At 50.4% G+C, this 26,153-nt stretch overlaps 8 protein-coding genes across 8 annotated transcripts; 4 read left to right on the plus strand and 4 right to left on the minus strand.

The window, feature by feature from the left end:
* Nucleotides 1-194: 194 nt before the first annotated feature.
* Nucleotides 195-1,879, plus strand: trr1 (thioredoxin-disulfide reductase TRR1; the record flags this gene model as incomplete). The annotated part of the gene is made up of 3 exons (XM_046094281.1): nt 195-722; nt 784-1,683; nt 1,743-1,879. Exons 1-3 carry the CDS (start codon nt 701-703, stop codon nt 1,877-1,879), a joined length of 1,059 nt encoding a protein of 352 aa, XP_045950260.1. The 5' UTR covers nt 195-700.
* A 1,028-nt stretch (nt 1,880-2,907) lies between these two features.
* On the minus strand, nt 2,908-6,249 carry aof2 (putative lysine-specific histone demethylase Aof2; the record flags this gene model as incomplete). The annotated part of the gene is made up of 1 exon (XM_046094282.1): nt 2,908-6,249. The coding sequence occupies one exon, from the start codon at nt 6,247-6,249 to the stop codon at nt 2,908-2,910; it is 3,342 nt and encodes a 1,113-aa protein (XP_045950261.1).
* A 1,057-nt stretch (nt 6,250-7,306) lies between these two features.
* TVP38 (TVP38/TMEM64 family protein) lies at nt 7,307-8,689 on the minus strand (the record flags this gene model as incomplete). Its single annotated transcript, XM_046094283.1, has 3 exons — nt 7,307-7,670; nt 7,739-8,158; nt 8,223-8,689. The coding sequence occupies 3 exons, from the start codon at nt 8,687-8,689 to the stop codon at nt 7,307-7,309; spliced, it is 1,251 nt and encodes a 416-aa protein (XP_045950262.1).
* Nucleotides 8,690-16,948: 8,259 nt separating this feature from the next.
* On the minus strand, nt 16,949-18,025 carry LDX57_012536 (uncharacterized protein; the record flags this gene model as incomplete). The annotated part of the gene is made up of 1 exon (XM_046094284.1): nt 16,949-18,025. The coding sequence occupies one exon, from the start codon at nt 18,023-18,025 to the stop codon at nt 16,961-16,963; it is 1,065 nt and encodes a 354-aa protein (XP_045950263.1). The 3' UTR covers nt 16,949-16,960.
* An 881-nt stretch (nt 18,026-18,906) lies between these two features.
* On the plus strand, nt 18,907-19,077 carry LDX57_012537 (uncharacterized protein; the record flags this gene model as incomplete). Its single annotated transcript, XM_046094285.1, has 1 exon — nt 18,907-19,077. The coding sequence occupies one exon, from the start codon at nt 18,907-18,909 to the stop codon at nt 19,075-19,077; it is 171 nt and encodes a 56-aa protein (XP_045950264.1).
* Nucleotides 19,078-19,340: 263 nt separating this feature from the next.
* Nucleotides 19,341-19,778, plus strand: LDX57_012538 (uncharacterized protein; the record flags this gene model as incomplete). Its single annotated transcript, XM_046094286.1, has 1 exon — nt 19,341-19,778. The coding sequence occupies one exon, from the start codon at nt 19,341-19,343 to the stop codon at nt 19,776-19,778; it is 438 nt and encodes a 145-aa protein (XP_045950265.1).
* Nucleotides 19,779-21,501: 1,723 nt separating this feature from the next.
* On the plus strand, nt 21,502-23,852 carry LDX57_012539 (CCCH zinc finger and SMR domain protein; the record flags this gene model as incomplete). The annotated part of the gene is made up of 3 exons (XM_046094287.1): nt 21,502-22,436; nt 22,508-23,224; nt 23,282-23,852. 3 exons carry the CDS (start codon nt 21,502-21,504, stop codon nt 23,850-23,852), a joined length of 2,223 nt encoding a protein of 740 aa, XP_045950266.1.
* A 378-nt stretch (nt 23,853-24,230) lies between these two features.
* LDX57_012540 (HpcH/HpaI aldolase/citrate lyase family protein) lies at nt 24,231-25,487 on the minus strand (the record flags this gene model as incomplete). The annotated part of the gene is made up of 3 exons (XM_046094288.1): nt 24,231-24,953; nt 25,075-25,295; nt 25,448-25,487. 3 exons carry the CDS (start codon nt 25,485-25,487, stop codon nt 24,231-24,233), a joined length of 984 nt encoding a protein of 327 aa, XP_045950267.1.
* Between the last annotated feature and the right edge of the window lie 666 nt (nt 25,488-26,153).

Below are 26,153 nucleotides of genomic sequence, written 5' to 3' on the forward strand. Positions count from 1 at the left end.
CATGTACCTATGAACCGATGAACCTATGAACGATCTAAATGTACTTACAAGTTACTACCCATGATATGATATGCACTGATCGATAAGCAAAGGCGGTCTCGGCCCGGACTCGCTGCCTAAGCTGCACGTGACCGGGTCTCGCCGCGGATGATTCCTAATCTTTTCTCCTTCCTTCCTTCTTCTTCATGCTTCGTCTTGTTTTCTCCATCTGCCTTCTCATTTTTCTGCCACTATCCGCCTGTCGTTCCAGATCTTATCAATTGATCAATTTGGTCCATCTTCCCTGACTCAGCTTCAATTGGTCATCGTCATAGTGTACGTTCCAGTCTAGTCCCTCCTCCTCCCCGACCAGATGAACTAATCGCTCTCCTTAGCTAATCGCAAGTCCCCACCATCGGAAATCCGCCCCTCTTCGCCTCTTCGCCGTGCCAGATTCTGAAATAATAATTTAACCTGCCCTCCTCCCTCTCCTTCTCTCTCCCCTGACTCTCGGTCAATTCTCTCGTCTCTTTTCCCCAACCCCGTTAACACCGGCAATCTGTTTTCCTCCGCCTTTCGCCGATTCCCTTTCTCTTCCATCCGCTCCTCTCTTGGATTGACTGCTGCTGCTGCAACTACCCTGCACAACCAGTCCCCTCCGTCTGCCTCGGTTCTATCAAGTCCGCTCTCGACGCCACTGCGCGTCAATTCCACCGTCAGAATGGTTCACACTCCTGTAGTTAGTGAGTATCTCCTGTGCCCTCGTGGAATGGGCTGGAACGAAAACGCTAACCGCAAAACAAGTCATCGGCTCCGGCCCCGCCGCTCACACCGCCGCCGTCTACCTCTCGCGAGCGGAACTCAAGCCTGTCCTCTACGAGGGTATGCTGGCCAACGGCACCGCCGCCGGTGGTCAGCTCACCACTACCACCGATATCGAGAACTTCCCCGGGTTTCCCGACGGCATTGGTGGCGCGGAGCTGATGGAGAACATGCGCAAGCAATCGATCCGATTCGGAACCGAGGTGATCACCGAGACCATCTCGAAGATCGATCTGTCCCAGAGACCCTTCAAGCTGTGGACTGAATGGAACGACGGTCCTGACAACGAGCCCGCTCGCACTGCGGACGCCGTCATCATCGCCACTGGTGCCAACGCTCGCCGTCTGGACCTGCCCGGCGAGGAGAAATACTGGCAGAACGGTATCAGTGCTTGCGCCGTCTGCGACGGTGCCGTGCCCATCTTCCGCAACAAGCCCCTGTACGTCATCGGTGGTGGTGACTCCGCTGCCGAGGAGGCCATGTTCCTGGCCAAGTACGGCAGCCATGTCACCGTCCTGGTCCGTCGCGAGAAGTTGCGCGCCAGCAAGGCCATGGCCAACCGTCTGCTTGCCCACCCCAAGGTCACTGTTCGCTTCAACTCCGTGGCCACCGAGGTCCTCGGTGAGGACAAGCCCATGGGTTTGATGACCAACCTGCGCGTCAAGAACACTGTCACCGGCGAGGAGGAGGTCGTGGACGCCAACGGTCTCTTCTACGCCGTCGGTCACGACCCCGCCACTGCCCTGGTCAAGGGCCAGCTCGATCTCGACGAGGATGGATACGTCATCACCAAGCCCGGTACCAGCTACACCAGCCTCGACGGTGTCTTCGCTTGCGGTGACGTCCAGGACAAGCGTTACCGCCAGGCCATCACCAGTGCCGGTACGTTCAACTTTGCCCCTTCCGTTTTACTCTTATAAGCATACTAACAATTCCTCAAGGTTCCGGCTGTATGGCCGCTCTCGACGCCGAGAAGTTCATCGCTGAGCGCGAGTCTCCTGAAGAAGAGCCCGTCAACGAAACCAAGACCGACACCGAGGGCACCGGGGCCGAATACAAGTCCAACCCTCTTCTCTAAGCGCAAATCCCGTCGAAAAACTCATCCATCTTTCTATCCTCCCCTGGTCTTTTAGATCCCCTTTTATCATTCCATCATAAATGATTTAGACCCCCCTCTCTGTCAGCTGACTGAATGCGGCGCACTATCTTATCATGTCTCATGTCCCGGATGGTTTCTCTTTTGACCTTCCTTTTTCCTGTTTCTGGACGGTTTCTATCACGCTTATACTTAGACGTCAGCGGTTTTTCTGTTCTACTTTTTTTTATAATTTTTTTCAATGATGTTATAGACATATATCTTCTTTTTTTCGGGTGTGAATGAGTTGTTTCTTCGAAGAAAGTGAAGAGTTGTTTGCTTGATTCGCTTGCTTAGATTTCCTATCTGGTTCTGTTGTTGTCTAGATCTCTTTATATCTACCATGATACATACAGCCAGGCAGATGTTAGTAAGAAAACATTCGATAAATCATATATTTCTTGACATGAATCGAACTTATAAGATCAAAGTTCTGCTGAGCTAGCTAGCCCTGGATGTAGCTAAACATTCTATTTCACTGTTTGATCACTACGATTCACGATATACCTTACAGATATGTCAATCAAACCGGTTACAAGCTCTACGTACTAGCCTACCTACCTACTCCTTGAAAACCAGGAGAATGGCAACCTATTTCTATATCTACTGAATATAGAGAAAGGAAAGGAGTATGTAGAGTTAGCACCTGATTAGTGATTTGCGAGATGAGACGGGATAAGACGACTCTCTTGATTTTCAAGTACATAACAAATATAAATATTTTGTTTGGTATGATCGAACCCAACCCTCGGTTGAGGTAGTAAGTAGGGTAGAGGAGGAGGTGGAAGGGGAGTCTTTGGACTCTGGCATGTATAGATAATATAGTTCATTCATTTTGAGTCCTCTAAACGGGCCGTTTAGTCTCTTTTCTCTCTTTCAACCTGTTCTTTGGTGACGATGAGGATGATGGTCGGCGCGGAGGTTTTGTATCTGGAGACAGGAGGGGGAAGAGGGAAGGAGACTGAATGTCTCTAGAGCAAAGGTGGTACTGTGGAACTAACTTCCGCCGTAATCGTAGTAGATGAAGGCATATACTGCGTAGTCGATTGAACAGGAGGGCCCTGTGGATGCGATCCATTAGCGCCACCGGGGGCAGCGACACTGGCGGCATCAACATTGGCATCAGCACTAGAATGGACCCCAACCTCGGCCACGGCATTAGCACCCAGCCCAGGACCCGATCCACTGCCAATCGCATTCGTCGCGGTCTCCGACTTCCACGAATCGAACGGATGCGCGGCACACCAACGCTCCTTCACCTGGTCCATCTTCTTCTCCCACTCGGCCATCTTCTGCCGCCAGTTGGAACTCATCTCGGCGTTCGTCTGCTGATTAACCTCCGCTTGCTCGATGTATGGTCGTTTCTCGTCCTCGGCGGCCTGTCGCCACATCAGGCCTAGGGCGTGGCGGATTTCGTCGCGCGGCGTTTTGGCGTTGGGGTCGTTCGTCGCTTTGCGGCGCGCCTCGTCGCATTGAGTGCGGCATTTTACCCAGTAGTCTTTCTGGTAAAGGAGGAAAGGGTTTAGACCGACGGTTCGTGCCGGTCGAGGGACGGGCGGTCCTATTTCGGCATGGATGGCCGCCCACATGGCATGTTCGTAGGCCTCTCGAAGGGCCGCTTCGGGGGATTTGGGTGCCGACGGAGCAGCTGGTTCTAACGTGGCGAGGGAGGAGGCCGTGGCCGGTTGCTTGCGTTTCTGCCCGCTGATCGGGGGGCTGTTGACTGAGAAGAAGTCCGCTTTGCCTCTCTCGGGGACCAGCGGATGGGGTAGTTGGATTGGCTCTAGAATGGATTCGATGACTTCCGACGCAGCTCGCAGGCCGGACAGGTACGCACCGTGAACGGTGGCAGGATGGGTGCCGCATGTGGCTTCACCTGCAAAGTGGAGGTTCCCAATCGGTTTGGCCATTGAATCGTAGTCCCCTGGGAGTGCTTGAGCAGCTACGTAGGAGTAGCTGCCGCGAGTGAACTTATCCGAGCGCCATCGCGTAACAATGGTCTCCAACGGGTCCGGAACAGCAGCGTGCTTGAAGACGTTGCGAAGCTGACTAGTGACCTCCGCGATGATTTCGGCGTCGGGCGTGCACTCCGCTTGAAGCGCGGCGTCTCCGGCCATTAACGCAATGAGAACGGGAAGACCAGTGGTTTTCAGGCAGTTCCAGAATAGATAGAATCGGCCGCGATTCGCAGAGTAGTCATCTTGCGTCATGCTGTCTCGAGACTGGGGCTCGCGGAGGAGCCCAAACATGTCCCTCTCGGTGTCCCAGAATGGCTGCTCAAACACAAGGATCACCTTATTCATGACGCCAAAACCCAGCCGATCAATGGCACCGAGTTTCCAGTCGGGAAGAGGCGGCGAGAATTGGACTGAACCGTGTTTGAGAACTCCCAATGGGCAGGTGAAAACCACCTTGTCCGCCACGATCAATTGACCGTCCTCACATTGAACCACCGTCTTCTTCCCGACCCCAGTCGGGTCGTATGTGATCTTGGACACGGACTTGTTCGGTCGAACGTCGAGTTTCGTCGGCCATGCATACAGTCCGTACGGTACTTGCTGGTAGCCTCCCACGACCTGCGAGTGCTCTCCTTCGAATTCATTGCCTATATCCTGGTCCCAACCAGAGAGACTGAGCTGGTCGATATTGGTGGCGTTAGCGTATTCCAAGTTGGCAAGATGCCAATTGAGCAATCGCATGTCTTTCGGCGACAATTGCAGCATGCGTTGGTACTGTCGGATTCCGTCATCCATCACAGCACCGAGGGTCTGGGACGGCGAAGCCTTCGCGATGGGATCGAGGTTCAGCGTATCGTTCACCGAGACCCCAGGATTCAACTTCCACCCCATAGTTTGAGAAGCTAGGGCGACCGGATCCTCTTCGTTGCGATCGAGGTCTGCTCCCGCTGTCTTAATGTCGGCAGTCTTATGGCCAACCCCCCGGCGGACACGTTTATTGGGAAACAATTGTCCAATAGTGCCAGATGCCCTTGCCTCCTCGTATTGCCTTACTGTAAGTCCGTCGCTCGTTGACACGTCTCGGCCAGAGTTGATGAATTCTCGGTTCCCCTCTGCTGTAGGGACGATAGCTGATTTATGCCGATAAAACCCGGACCGATCCAGAACATCATTATAGAGCTTCTCGTCCATGGCGTCACGCAACTCATCCACCGGAGAGCCGTCTATGTCATAAATGGTTGAGATATCGCGTAATAAATGGTATGAAAGAGCCAGCTGGCCTCGAATGATCTGATCTAACGGGTTGCCATGGTCGAAGCCCACAACAATGTGCGCCCCCATCTCGGCCTTGGGAACAAGCCCAGGGGGTAATCTAGACGACCGAAGGCTCTGTAGGGGATGTGAATAGATACGTCCTCCAATCCTGCGCCTTCCCTCTAGAATAACAACACGCGGCGAAGCGGCCTGGTCGTGGTAATGCTGAAAGAGGCCCTCCAGCTGCCGCGCACAGCCCAGACCCGCCATTCCTGCTCCAATTACGACAATCACGGGACCATCTCTTCGACGACCTTTTTTGCTGGACACCAAAGCAGTTGGGATCTCGACGCAGCCAAAATTGATATATCCGTTGCGTATTAACCATTCATACGCAAAGGAGGCAAGGTTCATCCACCGATATTCCTTTGCGCAGCCTAGAGCTTCTTCTTTGGTAACACTCACGATTGGATTTCGTGTCCACAGCCGCAGAATCCCGTTTCGAATATTCAGATACACGGTGACGTGCAGATGACAAAGTTGGTCCTGCAGGGCGTCTTGTTCCTTTTGATGAAGAGCATATGGATTGAGTCGAGAGGCATACGCCGCCGCGACGCACTGCTGGGCGTAAACGCCAGTAGGGAGCCTTGACGGGATGGACGACTTGGGACGGTATCTGGGAGAGCCGGGTCTACTCTCAACTCCCTTAGGGTCTGCAGCAGACGATAGCGAAGAAAGTGAATTTAGGGCGGCCAAGGGCGACGTTGACTTTTTCTGACTGATGGTAGATACTAGCGAAGCAGTCGTAGCGGAGTCGTTTGGCGTACCCCGAACCGTATCTGCATCGAGATCACGGGAAACATCATCGGTGCTTTGAGAGCCAGTGTCGGCTCCGGGAGTCAAAGTAGCCTTTGGAGGATTCCATAATGGGCTAGAAGGAGGAAAGGGGTATACATTGGTATTCGGGTTCACATCTTCTCCCAACCCAGAGCTAAGTGGCTTGTATGACTGCCCGAGCGTCGCATGAGATGATGACAGCGAGAGCCTTCCTGTGTCATTGACGACGGCATTTGTAGATGAACCTTGACTGAACGGCGTCATTTCGACGACGAAAGCTTCTCTGATCCGGGTGTCCCGATCAACCCGGAGTTGAGGATGTTATGTGTGTATGTATGTTACTTCTACCAAGGGGGATCATATGATCACCAGACAACTCCCACCAACTCAATCGGGAATTATCCGCATGAGAGATGGATGATTGGGACCAAAAACGTTTCCCCAGCCACGAGATTATACGGAGCACTCCGGAGGGATATATCAGATCTCGGCGTTTTCATCCATGGTGGGTCCACTCATGGTAGGGAGGCAAAAGGCTTGAAGTGCGGGATGTATGACAATCCTTGAGGTTATGTCAGAGAATTAAGATACACGGAGAGGATCACAACTCGATCAAATCAGATGTCTAGGGTCAAATAAAACAACAAGCACGACCAAGGTGCATTGGAATAAATCTCCGGGGTTTGGTAGGCATGTAGGGATAGTTCGACTTACCTGTGATATAGCTCTCGTAACGTGGCCCCGTCTTAGTTCCCGAGCGAGAAAAGGGGTGAAGAGGAAGGAAAGTGAGTTGGGAGAGAGACTGTAGTAGCCCCCAAAACATGAAGCAATCCGCCAGGCGCCAGGAAAGAACCGCGGCAATCCATGCAAGAAGAGAGTAGAGAGAGGGAGGAAGAGCGGGAAAGAGACAGACGGACGGAAGTTTCGCAGTGACGGAGCGGAACGGGAGACCAGCGTATTTTTCAGTCCGAACCGTCAGCCCTTACTCGCTTTTGCCTTCTTCACGCCTTCTGCTGCGATCGCCCCTGTGCACCATGCAACAACAGCGCTTGTCGTCCTGTTGGAAATTCTATTCCATTCGCTAACCCAGAATTCATTGCCGCAGGTTGACGCCGGTACTGCACCCGAGGGACAGGGACTGGTACTACAGTAACTAAGATTTTCTACTAGTATTCGTTCTCAAGGGATTGGCCCACTCCCCAGTTCAACCGCCCAATGCGCCTCTATTATATTGTATTATGCACAATCCACCGTTAACCCGCATAAGAACATCGCTCGTGACAGTGACAAGTGGTCCACTCAATACAGAGAGGCGGCTGGTTCAGGGCTTGCGCACATGGGTATGCAAATTGTATATTTCACCCTCCGTGCCATCGCCATCCCGGAAGACGTCGGAGTTACTGTCGGTAAACTCGTCGCGGTACGAATCCCGCGATCCCGTCTTCAGGTAGGGCGAGTTGTCGCTCCCGCTCTCGTCATCGATGACCAAATCAACGTTGTCATCGTCAAAATCGTGGAACCCAAGTCGTTCCTCCTCGTCCCGCGCAAGGGTGGTGGCGGCAGTGTTAGTATCCGGATCTTCCGAGAAGGCATGATGGGGACGATGGGCCGCGTGGTCGATTTGAAGAGAACGACGGATGCCGGCCCTCTCCTGCGCTTCTAATTCTTTGGCACGCGCTAAGGTTCTAGAGAAAGTGACTAGTCAGCGATTGGATCAAGAAATAGGCATGTAGCCATTCCGTCGCATTCTTACCTTCTGTATATATACCAACCAGTGAAGATCCCAACGGCGATTGAGATGAGGATGCTGCAGACGTTCACCGCCTTGGAGCCAGCGCTCATCTCCTCGCCCTTCTCCGCCAGAATGCGTAGTCGACTGCCAATAAAGGCCGGCACTAGTAGTTTGGGCGAGACGAGTGCCGTCGCAAGGCCATACATCAACGGCTGGACCGTGGGAAACGTTGACACGGCCCCGTTACATACCGAGTACGGCAGCGGACAGAGACGGATCATACACAACAACTTCAATCCATCGTACTTCAGCGTCAACGCAAGAGCGGCAAACCGTTTATCGCGTTCCATCATTCGAGTGACAAATCGGGAGAGGATGGTTCGGGAGACAATGAAAGAAAAGGTCGAACCCAACACTGTCGCCGACGCGTAAAGTGCCCAGCTATCGGAGATATTAGTTTTTTCATGGTTCGTCGAACCGACGAGCAGAGAGGCAAATAACGTACCCCTTCCATACGCCGAAGATGTACCCCGAGATGGTTCCAAATGTAGACCATCCGACCAGAGGCGGTAGAGCCACGAAGAATATGCATAGCCAAAGCACGAAGAATACCAGCGCCGAGTGTTCCCACTTGGCGGCCACCGGTTGTAACCAGACAAAGATCTGGCCCGTAAATATCAGAAATCCGATTCCCAAGGCATTGGCAAGTACCGCCGCTAGCACGGCCCCCACCCTCTGCCAAAAGCTCATTCTCTGCCAGGTGGCCATCAGACGCCGTGATGTTTCCATTGCTCGATTCACAAGTTGGTCCTTCAACGAGGTCGGTCCTCTACTGTTGGGCAAATTAGCGGGATTCCGCCCGCCCGAACGGCTCCATGGCGGATAGGAGTCGGAGGCTGACGGCGAGAGAGGTGCTGGCGGAGAGGCTGAAACCGATAGAGCACGAGCCGTAGATGTATAGTCGGCCGGCATTCTGGCCGGGAAACGGAGACACCGTTCTATTCCAACTCAAGGGTCTAATTCCGCACAGGATATTGCACGGCGTTCTGGAGCAAAGATCGGCGGAGTGGAGTGGAGAGGGGATTGCGCAGGTTAATTACCAACGGGCGCAAAGACTCGGCAGCTGACGAAGTACCAAATAGATACTTTTCAATGGATGTAATCTCCCGAATGGCTCCCATATGTTGTTTCTCCGGGGTGAGTTGTTCGTTCTTAGATGGCAAATCAACGGAGCAGCGATCGGAACATGGGCGGAGGCGGAGTTAACTGCAAGGACGGTCGGCGATTGGGGATTGAGGAGCTCTGAAATTGCGAAGAAGACGAGGGATATGTCAAGGAGTGGAGGCGTTCAACGGTTAGGCGGACATTTTCAGGAAAGGACAAAGACAAAGGAAGAATAGTTCATCAGGCAGAGAAGATCAGCTTATGGATACGAGGATGAGATGGAGAGGGAAACACGGATAACGATGAATCCAATGATGTCTGCCTGAGGAGCGGTCTTGGCGATGGTCGGCTGCTTACATACTCACTCTGTGACGTCGCTTCTCTCGCTTCTTTTGTCTCTCTTTTGGGGGATTAGCTCGTCATAGGTGGGATTTTGCTTGACATTTCTCTACATCGACTGGGCCTCTGCTGACTCCAAAGCTGTAATATAAGTAAAAATATTAGCTAAGAATCTTTACCTACATAGATACTGTGATGGGATAAACCCCTCTTTGTATAGGACCCTAATTCAGTCATAACCTCATTTCCTGAGGCAGCCTACCATTAGTTATTTACCGAAGGGTTGATTAGACTAGTATAAAATCATATTAATCAGGAATTAAATGCTAAGAGCACGAGGCAAATGCTATTTAAGAGGGCCTATATCAGCCAAAAGTAGCGGTATGTAAGTAAGGCTCGCATTGTGTTTACATCTATCTTGAGATTTCTTGTCGAATATATAGCTAACCTATTTTGTGATCTGCTTATTGAGTTATGTAGCGGTAGAGTGTCCCAAGCCCATAAATTACCATTATTGATAAGCTGCAGTGTAAAGATAATCTAATAAAATATCTAGTGCACCTGGTACATGAACCTGAAGTAGGCCCTACCTCTCGCTTTTCACAGCATGGCCAAATCTTTTTTCATGATTGAATGGGGATAACTGAGAACAAACACTAATGCAACAAGGGTGTCCTGCTTTCAATGTCGATCCAGGAATGCCGATATAAAGGTTTCTCATTTGCTGGGTACCCTGTGGATCTAAGCCAACCAAAGATTCCGCGAGTTGCCGCCTCCGAAGCTACCTGGGAAAGCAAGTTTGAGCCATCTTGTATCGGGTAGTAGTTTCCCTTATGTTTCTGTGTTAGGAACTCTCCACCTGATTCTACCAGAGATATGCCAGAGTCTTCGAGCGTTTCTCCATTTGATAGATTCCAGTTCCAGGTTTTGTACTTCAAACAGTGACAGCGGCAAGCGGCATGTTGCTGCACTGCAAGATCAGTATCAAGAAGCCGAGTTTCTCCAAACGGTTTCCACGGATAAATGGGGGGGGCTAGTATATCCATCACAGGCCGTGATAAATAGAAAACGGCATTCGTCCTCCCTGCGGATCACTTGACCGTCATTACTACCAGGTTCCACCGTTATGAAAGATTGGCGTGTTCCTGTCCAGGCCGCTGCATTGAATTCCGTCGCTGTAAGCCCGATCCGGATATTTCGTAATGTAGGGTTTGCTAGTCCCACCACAATCGCACCGAGCCAAAGGCTAGCTAATCTGGGCTGCCGATATCCAAGGACTTTGGCGAGCGTAAGAGGTTTTTCGCCCTGGACCAAAGGATTTGCTATTGCAAAGATGGGATTGAGCCAGGCGCTGACAAGATTGCATTCAGCCTCTCCGTTGAAGAAGGTGCTGGAAAGTAAAGATCGCATGCCCCACACATTACAACTCAGCATCATGTAACGGGAAAGATATTCCGAATATTCCTTCACTAGATTTGATGATTTTTGTGACAGAGACGACGGTCCATAGTGCAGGGCTGATTTCGGGGCAGGAAGCGAAATGGAATCTCCGCTGAGCAATGGAATGTAAAGCGCAGCACCTAGGGCCACGGAACACTGCCCGTAGAGTCGGTGACGAGAGCAAAACCTGGCCAGATATTCCAAAGCAGCACCAGATGAGGGCGGTCCTTCCTTAGAGATTGGATAACTTCCTGCTATCTTCATGTTGGCTTTATTGGAGAGATTAACAGACCAAGGTGAGCAGTATGTTTTTCTTTGGTAAGCTGTAGTTATTTCCCAGCCGCCGCCAGAGCAGAATATAGCCCCCCACCAAGCTGCTTCAGCTGCTTCAACATCGTGTCCTATATCAATTTCGATTGTATAATGATGTCTGGAGCCTGTTGCAAGCTGACTGGCCTTGTGCGTGAAGTTGATACTGCATTGGTGTCCCGAAGCGTGCTTCAGTGATTCTGCCCATCGCGCAGAAAGGATATAAGCCCACGCAAGGAACAAAATGCTAATATAATTTCCCTCGTCATGGTTTGAGATGCCATCGACACCAGGCCATTCTTGCAGGGGTGCAGAATTTGATATCCCCACTGTCAATGGGTTGGGAACGGCCAGCAGAATATCCAGAGACATTGCTTTCGGTTCGAGGTAGCATTGCCCATGTGAAGTAGTCCAGGTCGATTGTCCAGAAATTAGAAGACCAGACTGTCCCCTGCTCGATTACCTTTCTACACAAGTGAAGGACACTTCAGTGTCTTTGGAAACCAATCCATATCCAAGGAAAGACGGTGTTCTCTCGAGAAGCGATTTCAGATCGATGGAAGAAGGTGGGAGACGAGGGCTTTTATGAGCGTTTGTCAGATAGGACGACCATTCATAATAGCTTTCGGAGAGGATACGATCGAATTTTTCTTTGCTTGGACGAACGGCATCATCCATGTCAGACTCGGACTATGTAGTTGAGCCCAAGGCACTGCCGCTACGAATCCAGCGGGGTGCTAGACAGACCAGTTCGAATAAAAGATAAAGGCTATTTAGGGAATTCGGTGCCTATGAACGCCAGACATTTAATGGGTAAAATGACGCATGAATCTAATGAACAAAGATAGCAACACTGGCAAGTCCTTGGGGAAGGGGGAGGCTGGGAATGTACTTAAATTGCTGGGGACGAAAGGGGACGATTACGGAAGAAGTACGGCGATAATGTTTGTCCGGGACCAGGACAGGGATACATAAATGCGGTTTTTGTACAACCAAGTACATTCTAAGTCTTTTGCCACTGATTGGTTCATTTTTTGCAGATGCTAAAACACTAAGCTGGAGAGGAAAGAAGGAAAACAAATGATCCACCGCTCCCACTGCCGATACAACTAAGTACAGCTTTATCATGAATTCATGATGTCTTCGCACCTCATAGAGAGGCCTGCTATCGGGACAGGGGAACATACACCCGATGTCCCGTACGAATGGCAGGCACACAGTGACGTTGAAGCAAAGTCTACCATTTATTCTCACTGTATCTTTCGGGTTTCCAATTATACCGATCCTGAGGAACATCTCTCCCGCGGCGAAATCGTGGCCATTGTAGCATATATGAGATGGAGGATGGTAAAGCTCAAACACATCCGACACTATGTTTTCCCTGTAAGCCAATCTACAGTGCATTTTCTAATCACATATGTTATGTTAAGAGCTGAACAAATGCTAACCCTTTTGTTCCCAGGTCTTGGTCATTTCGATATTTCGATCCAAAGCAAGGATTGTGCAGGCGTATCACAACGGGGAATATCTCTCCATATCTAAAAGCAAGCTCTATGATTTCAAAGAAAACATTAAAGAAAATTACAAACTGTTCATACGGTGGGTCTATAGTGTACCCTGTGGAGACACAATGACTCCTCTCACAACTGTGGGTGAGACATTGGACCATGATATGATGGAACAAGTGGACAGGATCCTGCAAGGTCTTCAACTTCCATGAAGCTTGTATTGCTGGGACTGTCAATCGTTCCGTGCTCTCAAAGTCGGCAAAGGGGTATAGTGGAAAGATGGCAGATCCCCTTTGTTTTCCCCTGAGGAGTGATTTGTTGTGACCTTTTTTCTTTTAATATAACGGTGTTTCTGGACTTGCTTTTCATCACATACAATCAAAGCTACTCTATATGTGAGATAATCTAATAGGTCTAATTACTTGTTTTATTCCTAAGACTCTCTTCGAGAAACCAATAGTCAACTTGTGGGTCTGAGTAACCTTGGAGAAAATAATCATCAGTCTGGAATGTATCAGACCTTATCTTGCCTACTTTACTCCGTAGATTGTGTAGATAGTATACTAGGCATGTAAATGTAATGTAATTAAAAGCGCCTGTACTGCTTACAGCTAACTTGCATATAGATACGCGGGGATTTAAAAGAAGCACTGATCTTTCTAGTTAATTTGAATGAGCTGGCTCTATTTGATATGTACCCTGAATATTTACCTGTACATACATACTATAAACTACTTCGGAGTAATGTGATATTGCCAGAAACCTTGGGAGAAAAAAATAGTGTTTACAAAGATCAGTCATAAGACACCTGACTCTATGTGGAGATTCTGTTTTCCTGGCCCCTCCTTTTAATAAGCGGGGTTCTCTTTCCCCTCAATCCGGCCAACATTCACATCCAGTTCACCCAAACTTGATCTGGAAGAAAAACAATAAAAACAGAGCAATGCCTGAAGGAAATCATAGCCAGCTTTTCACCTATATCGAAACTGATGACCAATTCAAAGAGGCTGTGAATAAAGCCTCAACAGCGATCAACCCTCAACATGCGCGTCGAAAGGAGAACTCGAAGATTCTTGCCGTTATCCCAACACCATCTTCCTGTGTTTTAGTCGCACAGCTATTTGATGATACCCATCTATCCCATGTAAGAGAGCTTAATTTAATTCTTTGCGTTTCTATCTAATTTAGAAAGGTTTTAAAAACCGGCCTAAATAGACAGATCCTACCCGGCGATTCACCCCCTCGTGTCAAACTGCTACACACAAGCGCTGTTATGCTTGAAAACGGCGATTTTACGCTCGATGGCTGCTTCTTTGCTATTCTTATACCTTTAACAGGACTGGACCAAAATACACGCATTGAGGTTAGAAAAAAACATAGCGCGCGCGAAAATTCCACGCTCATTGATAAATGGCGAGAAGGTGAAATAATCGTGATACCTGGAGACAATCTGCTCTCTTATGTTGGAGAGGTTGAAAAAAGATGCTGCTTTCTCTTCCTTCCATACGTGACTATAGAATGAGCAGTATTTGTTATGGTACCAAGATGGTTGGGAGCTTAATACCCCGTTCCTTGTTTAGCGTGCAGGTTTACGATTATACAAGCATAGGTCAATAAAATGTGTCATTGAAGATCAATTATTTATTAATATTGGAAATGAAAAAAGAAAGAAAGATACAATCCAAGTAAGGTTATATCGCCTACCGAAATCTAGCAATTCAACTATCTCAGATCAACAATAGACGTAAAGAATTAATAAAAAGGGATTTCCCTTCCGATTCAATTCTGGGGATAATTCATACTTTCGGGTTGAAGAACGTTCGGGAGGCCTCTATCAACGCTGTTGGAGAAACAGCAGCATCTTCAGGGACCGAGTGAAGCTGTGTAGGGATACTATGAAGAAACCCAACTGTTGAGACCAAAGACTCGGGGTTATACCTAGGATCTTCGAGAGCGAGCCTTTCTTGCTCGGAAGAGATATTTGTAACCTGACCAGATCTATCTTGTAGGTATTCTATAGTATTAATCAAAGACTCGGGGTCGTCTATATCGTCCATATTGGGCAGAGCGTCCTGGGGAGGGGTACTCCAAAGCTGTGGAGAGGTTTCGTGTAAGGCTGCTAACGTAGCGACTAATGGTTCGGCATGACTATTGTTTCGATGAATATCATTACCGATGTTCTCGCACGCGCTTGTGTCAAAAATGGTTGTTTGAAATCCCTCGTTGTTTGCCAGAGGGGTTCGAGATGGAAGCTCTTTATTTGAAAGATGAACCCCCGCTAGTCCGTCTTGCAACTCCGAGCAAGGGCCAATATCGGATGCAACTGATTTTTGCACGCATTGCCGTTTGCTGGAAGCTTTTGATCGATACTTTTTTCTTTTTCGGTTCTGAGGAACATCGATTAGGGGTATTTCGAGGACTTGGCTGATCCCAGCAGGGAGTGGCGATTGATTATTCAATTGAGGACCCATTGGGTGCAGATCTTATAGTTCATCAGCTGACTAGTTACTACTTCGTGTAGAAGAAGGTTGTTACCTTGAGCGTTTATGGGAACTAATAAACGATCTGAGGCATGTATACGTTGTTGGTAACTACCACGATAGAACGTAACAATAGATTCCCAGGCTCTTTCAAGGTCATCGAGGATGTTAAACTGAGGCAATGTTCGTACATAGGCATTTATCGCATTTGCTTCTGAAGGTTGCCAGTCTCTAAGCTCATATCTATATGAAGTCAGCTGTCTGGGTTGAACATAGATATTGCGTGGGCTACTGACCTCTTGATATTGGCGCGTGTTAATGATAATACCAAAGCAACATTTTTTAGCAGGTTCCATTTCCATCCACAAAGCGAGTCAAGAGTTATCCAGGCCTTTTTGGCACGCTTCTGCTGCTCACTGATATCAGGATAAAGGTTTTGACATAAGCTCTCGATAGCTAATCTAAGATGAGATGCTCGCGCAGATTTGAGGTCTTCATTTGTTTGTTTGTGCGTTCTGTCGGGGCACGTACACATGCGCTTTTGTTCAAGACTGACATCTTCAGAAAGCAATACGAGAAGGGCTTTCCTCTTGGACGAGTCTGTCTGTCGTATGTGTTCTAGATTCTCAATACAGCGCCTTGTCGCATTACTATCGGGGGCTCCATGCCAGAATAACGCGGGATGTGCTTGCCAAAGACGGACAAAGGCTCTTAGGATACAGACTCGCTTGTTATCAATCTCCCAATCTTTTGTGATCAAAACAAGTTCATTAATCTGTTTTGGAGATAAAGTCCGCTCCGTAGATGAAAAGTTGGTGAAGAAGTTATGGCGTTCATTCTGAGATTCGTTTGGCCTCTTTTTCCTTTGAAAGAACTTTGAGAAGATCTCTTGCAAAGCAGTGATCTGGTTTAGTGACTGTATGATCTGCCGGATCTGATCTCCGACTGCCTAGTAATAATGTCAGCTTTTGTGCTCGAGGATAGTAAAGCCAGTATATACATCTTCCCCAGCTTCACGGACAAGCTGCTCCAGGCCTCCGAGACTGTCGCGTATACCTGTATATATCTCACTCATGTTGGAAAGAAAACGGTTGAGAAAGTATGGTCATAGAAAAAAGGTATGAGAAGCGCGCCTCAAATTTGGTGGTTAGAAAGTAAGGGGGGGAGAGGGGAGCGTGCTTCTACCACAACTGAACTTGGTCCCGACGGCCTAATGTTGGAAACACCAGGAATCGCACTAATGCAACAAGGGTGTCCTTCGTCTGTCCGGATAGACGATAGCCGTGTGAGCCAAAGTGTCTAGATCGACAGATCAATCCACTCTTCAAAGCTGTCAGGCCCACCAGCGGGGTGAGCACAGAAACGTGTTCCGCAGAACCGACGGAGAATGGGAAAATTAAGCCTATTCTTTTCATATCAGAAGTACGTTCGGGTCTCATGAATGTACTTACTGAGGAATCTGAAGAAGGACCGGGTTTATCTATCTACTGACGAGGCGGTCTAGGTAATCAACCATCAAGTCGACGTGCATTTCAGAGATAAAGGACTCCAAACATCAGCACATCAAAAAGGCCAAAACGTGTTGGTTCCTTTGGTGCCTGAGGCATGAATCGGCTCGAGCCAAGGGGTGAGTGTTTTAGTATTTGCGAACTGTGAACTAATAATCAGTGGCAGCATCATTCATGTTAAAGGCAAGGCATATGTAAAAGACCTGAAGTACTTCGGTCGTAAAAAGCCGTCGTTATATAGATGCCCGTATGAGCACCGTATATTATTTATTGTCTACAGCCATCGGTTCTCTTTCTGCGACTTATTCGCCATCTCCTACTCACATGACCGCAAAATTTTAGGCTCGATGACCTATCTTCTTATTTATGCCTATGTTCTTTAGATATATATGCTCTTACAGGCTACGACGAGTTCATGTTCAGTAGTTTGCGAAATTTGCTTTTCTATGTTCTGAAGAGCTAAACGTTTTTTCAACCGGAACCCTCGACGTTCGCCTATCCATCCAATTCGACCCCGTTATCCCTCACCAGGTCGGTCGTGGCACAATGGAAAGATCCCCCGATGCTGTTGACGTGCTTGAAGGGGCACGGAATGCACTGCATTCCCAGTGACTCATACCACTCCGCCGTCCTGCGATCGCTGGCCTCTACTATCATCTTTTTTCCGTCAAGCACCAGAGCATTGAGCACGAGCCACGGACTGGTCATGAATAACGGGGGATCCTGAGGGTCCTGCGACTCTTGAGGAACAAATGGATAGGGCCGGAGGTCCCAATTTGCCAGGCATTCCACGCTGCGCAGTGCGTGCTCAGTCACTTTGGTCGGGTTGTACACCAATAGACCCTCTCGTAAGGGCAGAATCGTGGCATCGATATGCATTGCATGTGGATCGTCAACTTCGATCATCTGAATCCTGTACCCCGCGGGCAGATGACGCTGAAGATAATCCACGCCGGCCTGATTGGTAACATGACTATACTGTCCGACGATGACATTTCCAAATCGCATAAAGTCGGCCGTGTCGAACGCCGGACGGCTATTATTGATGGCCCACTTGTTCTGTTCAGTCCCATCGTTGTCAAGCAAAGAGTCACCAAATGTGTCTGCTGGACGCCGAACGACCGTCACCCGGCTATCTTCGGCGAGTTCATTCAAGATGTCAGAAAACGCCAACTCGATCTCCCGTGAGCGGCAGGACCAGCCGAAGCAGGCCTCTATCAGAGTATTATGGACACTCATCAACCCGTCACGGGGCATAGCTCCGGTATACCCCTTCTCTGCCAACCAGTCAATTCCATCCGGCGGTCGGTAGACCTTGACACCTTCGGCCGTGAGAATGGCAGCGAAGGCATCCAGCTCTGCCTCTGCCTTTGCGATGATGTCTTCAGGAAAAGGGGAGTCAGATTGGAATCGGTGGACATGGGCGGCGGGCATAGTGGCCTTAATCATAGGCGCTGGGGCATTTGGGAAGCATGCTCGACCGGCACGGCCAACGATGACGGCCTTGAGAGGAGACCACTCATCGTCGGCATGAACAGAGGGTAGAGGAGCTTTAGTCATCGTAGTTAATTGTTTAAGGTAAGATATAGTTGTCTAGATAGTTTCCATTGTCTGCCATCAATACCATGAGTGTCCTTATATAGACTTCTTTCCATGCACTGTTTTCACGAAAGTATTGCCTATGGGAGATTGCAAACTGGACCATGGACTCCCCTGTCTATGCTCCCTGGATATACGATGTCGAAGGGCATCGGAATCCGAAAAATGTCTGTCCATCCTGTAGAGTAGTAAAGCTACATGAAGACAAATACCGAGAGGGGCTGTCAGTGATGACTGGACTGCAGATTCCCCCAAAACCTACTCGAGAAAGACTCGATGCCAGTGGGTACACGTATGCGTTCATCTGGCCATCTACAGTTGATGCTTGCCTTGCTTTCTGCCCTCCATCCGGCAGCTCGCAGCTCGCATCGGTACCCCAGACTGCACTTCCTAGCCAGCATATTCCGAATTGGCCGAAGTGCATGATGGAAAGTTATTTCTAATGTGTCCTGAAGTAGACCAAGCATTATGGTTCTATGGAGATCGAAATGAAGCTATAAGGAGTAGTGTTAGAACACGGACTGATGACATTCGGATTAGTGCGAATGACTGCATAGTAGAATCGGAGAATTCAGAACATGATAGTCAGGGACTGTATTAGTCTAGACACCGTATTTATATACAGTAAGTTTGCTTACGTGTTCTACTTCAGAAGAAGAGAAATCTTAATCGAAAACCACCCCTCCCTGACAATGATTTCCTGAGGTGGATCCTCTTCACTCTTACCTCGTTTCTCTATCTTTGAACGCCTGGGGGATTCGAAACAACGGGAAGTATATATAGTATATTGGTTCGACAGACAAATCTTCCTCGCATAGTCTAACAACCAACCCACTTCAGCTATGTCGCCGTCCATCACTCATCCATCAAGCCCGCAAAGCGCCGATGTCGCCGAGATTCCCGTCATCGACCTGTCTAGTCTTCGAAGTCCGATTCTCGAGGATCGCCAGAAGCTTGCAGGACAGGTCTATGATGCCTGTACTAATGTCGGATTCTTCTACATTAAGGTCTAGCCTTCTTATTTGTGCCTGTTACTTACCAACATTGTGACTTTCATTGATCGAATTGTTTGTTGCTGATAGAACCACGGAATCCCCGAGGAGCTCATAACAGAAGCCCAGTCAATGGCTCGTCAATTCTACTCTCTCCCGGAAAGCCAGAAAATGAACTACTATATGGGGAAATCCAAGGTATTAGTTCAACTTACCTTCCCCTCTCCTGAGTTCCTCAGTTCCATGGATGTAGAATAACCCCAGACTAGAGATACCGAGGCTACATGCCTCTCTACTCTGAAAATTCCACCGGCTCCAAAGGAGAAGATCCCACCGAGCTGAACACAATGGGCACTCTGTCCGAGTCCTTCGATTTCGGATATGAGATCGCCGCGGACGCGCAACGAGCCGTGGACGACGTTCTACCCCCAGACCCCTTCAGTCTCTACGGCGGCAACCAGTGGCCCAGCGATGAACTTGTCCCTGGGTTCCGAGAAACGTACCTCCAGTACTTTTCGCAGGTGCTGGACTTGGGACGGCGGATGATGCGGATCTTTGCGCTGGCGTTGGATCTGGAGGAGGGATTTTTCGACGACAAGACGAAGTATCCGGGCGCTACTATGAGGATGATGCATTATCCGCCGCAACCGGTGGAGGGAGGAATCGCCGAAGGGCTTGGGGCTCATACGGTAATCTCATTTTTCGTTTCTCTTACTCGTTGATGCGCCTTTATCTGATGCTCTGTGGTCGGTTGACAGGACTATGAATGTTTCACGATCCTCGCCCAGGGTCAAGTTCCGGCTTTGCAAATTCACAGTAATACCCGCCAGGAATGGATCCTGGCGCCGCCGATTCCTGGGACCTTGGTCGTGAATATTGCAGATTATCTATCCGTATGGTATGAGATCGAATGATTTGCTTTCTTTCGAACACTACCTTCGAAAATTCTGGACACGGCTGACCGACCACCCGATTATCCAGGACTAATAAGAAGTTCAAATCGACTATGCATCGCGTAGTGAACCTGACCGGCCAGGAACGATACACGATCCCATTCTTCTTCGGCGTCGATTATGATACTACGGTGTCCGTGCTACCGAACTGTATCTCGGAGGACAAGCCTGCATGCAGCGAGCCATTCAAAGCCGGCGCGGTATGTTCCTCTCTGCAGGCTGACTCTTGGCGATACAGGCAATGCTAACTTTGCGAATGTAGTATGTGCGTCAAGTTTTAGGAAAAGCATATGTTGGATATAAGGGATAGTGTCTGGAGATGTGGTTGAAGAGTCTTCCTAGCAACACATCGTGTTTCTGACTGGACGAAGGATCTGTTGTGTTCTAAGATGTCAGTACTCCGGGTGTCGCTTTCGGATTGAACTTGTTCTAGACAATAATTAAATGCAAAAGTTAGTGTGAACTAGCAGTAATATTCCGAGATAGATGTTCAGCAAGTCCCGTTGGCAAATTGCGAATGTCCTCATGCCCACGAGAGGAAAGACGAAAATATCTACAACCGAACGCCAAGAGAAGAAAGCATCCGATCAATAGACTCTGCACGGATCTGTATAGGATCAGGAACGGAGTGAAAACAGAGACGATCCATGGTTGGGATGAGATGACACGCCAAGACGCGGTTGGGCAAGTCTAGATTTCCCCCACATCCGAGGGGGAAAAGGGGATGAGGGTTTACAGGTTGACAGTTGGGATGGAAGAAAGAAAATAAGGCAAAATAATTGTATCAAAGACTAACCAATGTGGACGAATCCGGTAGCATCGTGGGTGGCGAGTTCGAGGTGTTTGGAATGAATAGACGATTGTTTGCTTGATTGGCAACAACAAAGCAGTGAATCTCATCTCATCTCCGCCTTTTTCCCTCTCTCCGTCTCTCCCTCTCTCCCTCTTCCTCTTCCCTCCTCGTCTTCTTCCCCTCTTCGATCTCCCCTTCTTCGGACCCTCTTCGTGGCTTTGATTTCCTTTCTCTCTTTTTCCTTCTTTTCTATTTCTTTCTTCTTTATTCTCGGCCTTGTGTTCTTGTTTCTTTTCCGTTCTGTTCCTGTTTTCCTCGGGTCCTCCCGTGCATCTGCTTATCTCCACCTTCTTTCATCCCTTCTTTGGCGCCCCTTATCGGTTCAATATTCTCCATCGACTGATGCGATGTGATGATCTCGAGGATTAATCCCCAGTACACGCCGTCGACCCCCTCTGACTTCGCTTGTCCCTGTATCCATTCCAGCGACGATCTCGACGACTCCTTGACACAAAGAACAATGGACTTGGCGCTCTAGGCCTCTGTCTCCGCTAGCTGTTTTGACGATCTTATCACCGACTCCAGCTTTCCCTGGTTACCCCTCATCCTCCGTCCACCGTGTACTTCTCGACCGCTCCGGCCACACCACCTCCCCCCTCCTCCGACCCTTTTCTGGAACCCTCTTAGCACCCGATCAGCATGGTTCCAGAGGATATTCTCGACAGTTGTCTCCAGATTCTCCAAGATCAGGCTCTCGACGAGGAGGATCAGGCGGAGAAGGCCGAGGACTTTCTCCGCGAAAAGACCTCCTTGTCGGGCTCGTCCTTGGAGAATGCCGTCCTCGACGTCCTTTGGCGCCATCGAAATCGCAACCTCCCCGATTCCTCCCCTCCCCCCGCCCGCCATACCGTCATTCGTCGCTCCTCCCCCGCGCCATGGCAAATGGCGCGGTCGTCCACACCGCTATCCCCTCATTCCAACCTGGGGACCAGCCCCGGCAGCACCTCCTGGTTTCCGGGTTCGCGAGGCGGTCTTTCGTCACGACCCCCGATGTCCTCGACGGTGTCGCCGTTCACGTCCCCGCGCCCGTCGCCCCGACTCGCTCTCGCGCAACCCATCCCGCACTCCCCCAACCTGAACGCATACGAATTCTCCGATCAGAGTCAAGTCTCCGATTTCTACGGGGACTTTGGCAGCGATAGCAATATAGATTGGTTGGTGGCCGACGATGCCAATAGCACAACTTCGTCGCTGGGAACGGCCAGCTTAAATGCGAGCTTGAGCGCGACCGCGCCCGAGTTCGTGCCGGATATGAGCCCTCATGATATTCTGCGCACCGTCCTCGGCGACAAGAGATCCAACGACGAGATCGAGGCGGCTCTCGAGGCCAACAGCTATGATCTCGGGGCTACCATCGCGTCGCTTTCGCAAGGTGCCGATGGAGATAGTCTGTCCGTTCATGCGGATGATGGCCGTGTGGTGGTTGGAAAATCGATGTCCATGGATCCGCCCAAACCGCCGGCCTCCCCCAATCCCCATCGCAGCCCGGTAGTCTGTAAATACTGGTTGTCGACCGGGCAATGTCTCCGCGCGGACTGTCGGTTTAGCCATGACTTGACGAATCATCTCTGCAAGTAGGTCTCGCCTTCTGGGAACATTTCGAGTCTCGAGGTCGTAGTATGCTGATCTGCTTTTGTTGCTACAGGTACTGGGTCATGGGCAATTGTCTTGCCGGTGACGGATGCCCGTTCTCCCACGATCCCTCGTCTCTGGCCGCAAGTATTAGCATTAGCGATGGCACCCCCCAGACTTTAGGTGTGCCCCAATTTTACTCGGAAAACTCACCGGAAGCCTTCCCTCCGTTGCAGGGCGGTGCAGCAGGTGGTGATCAATGGATGGGCCACTTCATGGGGAAATACCCTGCCCATCTGGGTTTCATCGGACATAAGAATGGCCCGCAAGGGATGCCGCTGGGGCCGGGCAAACGCAATGGGAGTATGCAGCACATGTCTCGCCCTCACTCCCGGCCCGGCAGCCGACATCAGCATCGCGAGTCGAACCCGGCCGCTCTCTCGGTAGACGACCCAGATGCGTTCCCTACGCTTGCTGCCGGCAGTGCGAAGAACAAGAAACATAATAAACGTAATGCGCACAAAGAGAACGGCTCCAGCAAAGAGAACCTACCGACCTCTCTGGCCGACGTTGTGCGCATGTCCCCGTCGCCGGCGCCCGGCAAAGGGAAGTCCTCGTCCAAGCACAAGGATGGATCCAAGGGCCGCGAAAACAGTGCCGCTGCGCAGTCTATCCCGGCTCCCCATAACATTCCCTGGTTAGAGACGGGCTCGCGCGCCAATCAACAATATATCAAGTATCGTACGGAGGCGATTCGCCACGGGACCGTGCGAAACAAGTTTCTCCAGAGGTAAGATTGGCCACATGCCCACCACGTAGTTTTTCGAAAGCTGACTGATTCTCTTAGTGCCGCTCAAGCTTGGAACCGAAATGATGCGCGGGCGGCTAAAGCCCTGTCTCTGCGCGGTCAAGCCGAAAATGAAGCCATGCGCAAGTGTCACCGCGAAGCGGCACGGCAGTTGTACGAAGAGCGCAACAAGCACCTCATGAGCATCGGTCTGGAGGATACAGCAGAAGAGCTCTACATTGACCTACACGGGCTGCATCCTGAAGAAGCGATAGAATATCTGGAGAAGATCCTCCTCAAACATTCGCGCGAAGGCCGCCGGGTCGTGTACGCCATCACCGGCACCGGCCACCACTCCAAGAATGGCAAAGACAAGATCGGCAAGGCAGTGAAGGCGTGGCTGAACGAGTGGAAGTACCTTTTCCGGGAGTTCAGCGTGCCCGGAGAACGAGGCGGATACGTCGGAGGGATCTTGGGAATTGATCCCACTAGCTACGACAAGGCACTTGCGCGCAGTCTCCAAGAGAGCACCGACGGAGCTGCCGACGCGGATGGCCTGGCTAACCAACAGGCTCTCACGGGCAAGATTCAACTGTTGAAGCGGGAAGACCTGGAAGTGAAGCATGTGTAAGACAGAGGGTCGATACACGGAGACTCGCTGCTCTTTACTCCAGTCTATCTATTTCTTGTTTTGCAAAGCGATTAAGATATCCCTTTTTTTGCTTTCAGCCAGAGACGGAAACTTCACGGATATGGTAGTACCTGACAAGTCGTCGAGGATGCCCTTTCACTTCCACACCGAGAGAAAGATGGGTTGCTTAGACAGGTCGTTTTCTTGCCGTTCAGCTCAGAGCGAAATGTTATTTAGCGTGTTATTTGACCGTTCTATCTCACCATGGTTGACCTTGACCTTATGGGAATCAATCCTGATCTAGATAGTGAAGTATAGCAGCAAATCCATCACCTCTCTCTATCTCTCTCACTTCTACTACATCTTGAAGAAGGAAATTTATTCCGGCTCCTGCCCCTTCCACTCCTCCCTCAACCTCCCAACCTCAAACCCACACTCCTCCGCCCTCCTCACAATCGCCCTCGCCTTCTCCGCCACCGGCACATCAATCATCTTCCCATCCAACGTCCACGCTCCCCTCCCACTCCTCGCCGCCTTCTCATCCGCAACAACCACCCTCACAGCCCACGTCACCTCGCCCACCTCGGGCCCAAACACCCTCTCCGCCGTCTCCACCTGCGACGGATGAATGCACTGCTTCCCATTGAACCCCAGCTGCTTCCCGCCGCGACATTCCTCCTCTAGGATCCGCGCCGCGTCGTCCCCACCGGACCCGTGGGCTTTATACGCCGTGCACACCAGATCGATCGTCGAGGGGAGGTTCGCTGCGCGCGCGGCCGTCGCGATGCTGGATCGCGCGAACAGGAACTCCGTGAGGGACGGCGTGCGCGTGAGGCTGAGGTCGAGGGCGAAGTCTTCGGCGGCGAAGATTAGGCCTTGCAGGAGGGGCGAGGCGGATGTGATTTGGGTGAGGTTTGTGAGGGATTTTGCGGATTCGATGAGTGCGAGGAGGGAGATGGGGGTTTGTCGCGGGGTGTCGGTGGTTTGTTGTTGTTGTTGTTGTTGGGCGAGGGTGTGGGTGATGACGTCCGTTACGAAGGTTAGGTCGGATGGGGAGTTGACTTTGGGGATGACGATTGTGTTGAGGTTGGGTGATTGGAGCTTTATTCATGTTAGCATCCTGACCCAGGTTTATTGTTTTGTAGGGAATTTAGGATGGGATCGAAGGGACATGTATATCGATAGGTAAGGAGAGTAATGGGGAGAAGGAAGAAAGACATACCACTACCGTCAAATCCGCCAACGCCAACCCACTATCGACCGAGTTGATGCGGACGGCGCGCTCGCGGATCCCCTGCGTCGGAGGCAGCTCGAGAGCTCTCCGCACCAGCGACCGGGCTTCCGCTTTCTTGTGCGGAGTGACGCTGTCTTCGAGGTCGTAGGCCACGCAGTCGGCGGTCAGACTGCGGGATTTGTCGAGGAAGCGCTGCGACGAGCCGGGGACTTTGTTCACATGTTTTGTTAGTCTGGTTTGTCTTGTTCGGGGTTATTGGGTGGGTGATGTAGGTGATGGTGTCAGAGACGGGGATGGGAATGCGGGGAAGTGTGCTGGGTGGGTTATGTATGAGAGTTGGTTCTATGAAGGTGGGACGTACTGTAGAGCAGGGAGCGACGGAGAGTGTTTCGTGCTGCCATGATGCTGCGTTAGGCTGAGTGTGTGGTGAAGTTGGAGAGTTGGGGGCTATGAGAGCTTTATCGTGCGGATAAGAGCGATGAGGAGAAGGCGACATCCTCGGCCGTCTGCATAAAGGCTTCTCCGGATTGGTGTGGGTTGGGACTGGCAGGTTATGATGGATACCACTCTGGGCTATACCCAGGAATTACCTGAGACATCATCCTTTCTCTCTCTTCCCACCCAACATGACCATGATTGAGCAATCTCGCAATATCGTCACTGCGAAGGTTCCTGCATATAACCTTGCCTCGGCAGGCTCAGAGCCTCACCTATTTGTGGGCGTTCTTTTGCGGGTCGCTAATTTAGAACGACAAGTCCGCCAGAACAACGCACCCCCTACATAGTTGGCTTTAGCTTTTCCTGAATGATCTGTTTGTCAGATAGTTCGAGATAATTGGAGATAGTTTTCCAAGCGGCTGAGCTTGCTGAGGTCACATATAACCGATGGAGCTTAGTTGTTGACCTCTATTCTGCCGACATCCACCGCCCGCAGGCGACACGCAGCATCATCCATCATCGCCGATGATCCCGTCAGTCCTCCGTCTGGAAGCTAGAAGAGTGAGCGGGATTGCTCCTATCGCTGTGGCCGACTATCTTCCTTCCTGATCTCTGCTTAACTTCGGTTT

Source organism: Aspergillus melleus (assembly GCF_016097325.1).
Source record: "Aspergillus melleus strain CBS 546.65 chromosome Unknown contig8, whole genome shotgun sequence".
Lineage (NCBI taxonomy): Eukaryota > Fungi > Ascomycota > Eurotiomycetes > Eurotiales > Aspergillaceae > Aspergillus > Aspergillus melleus.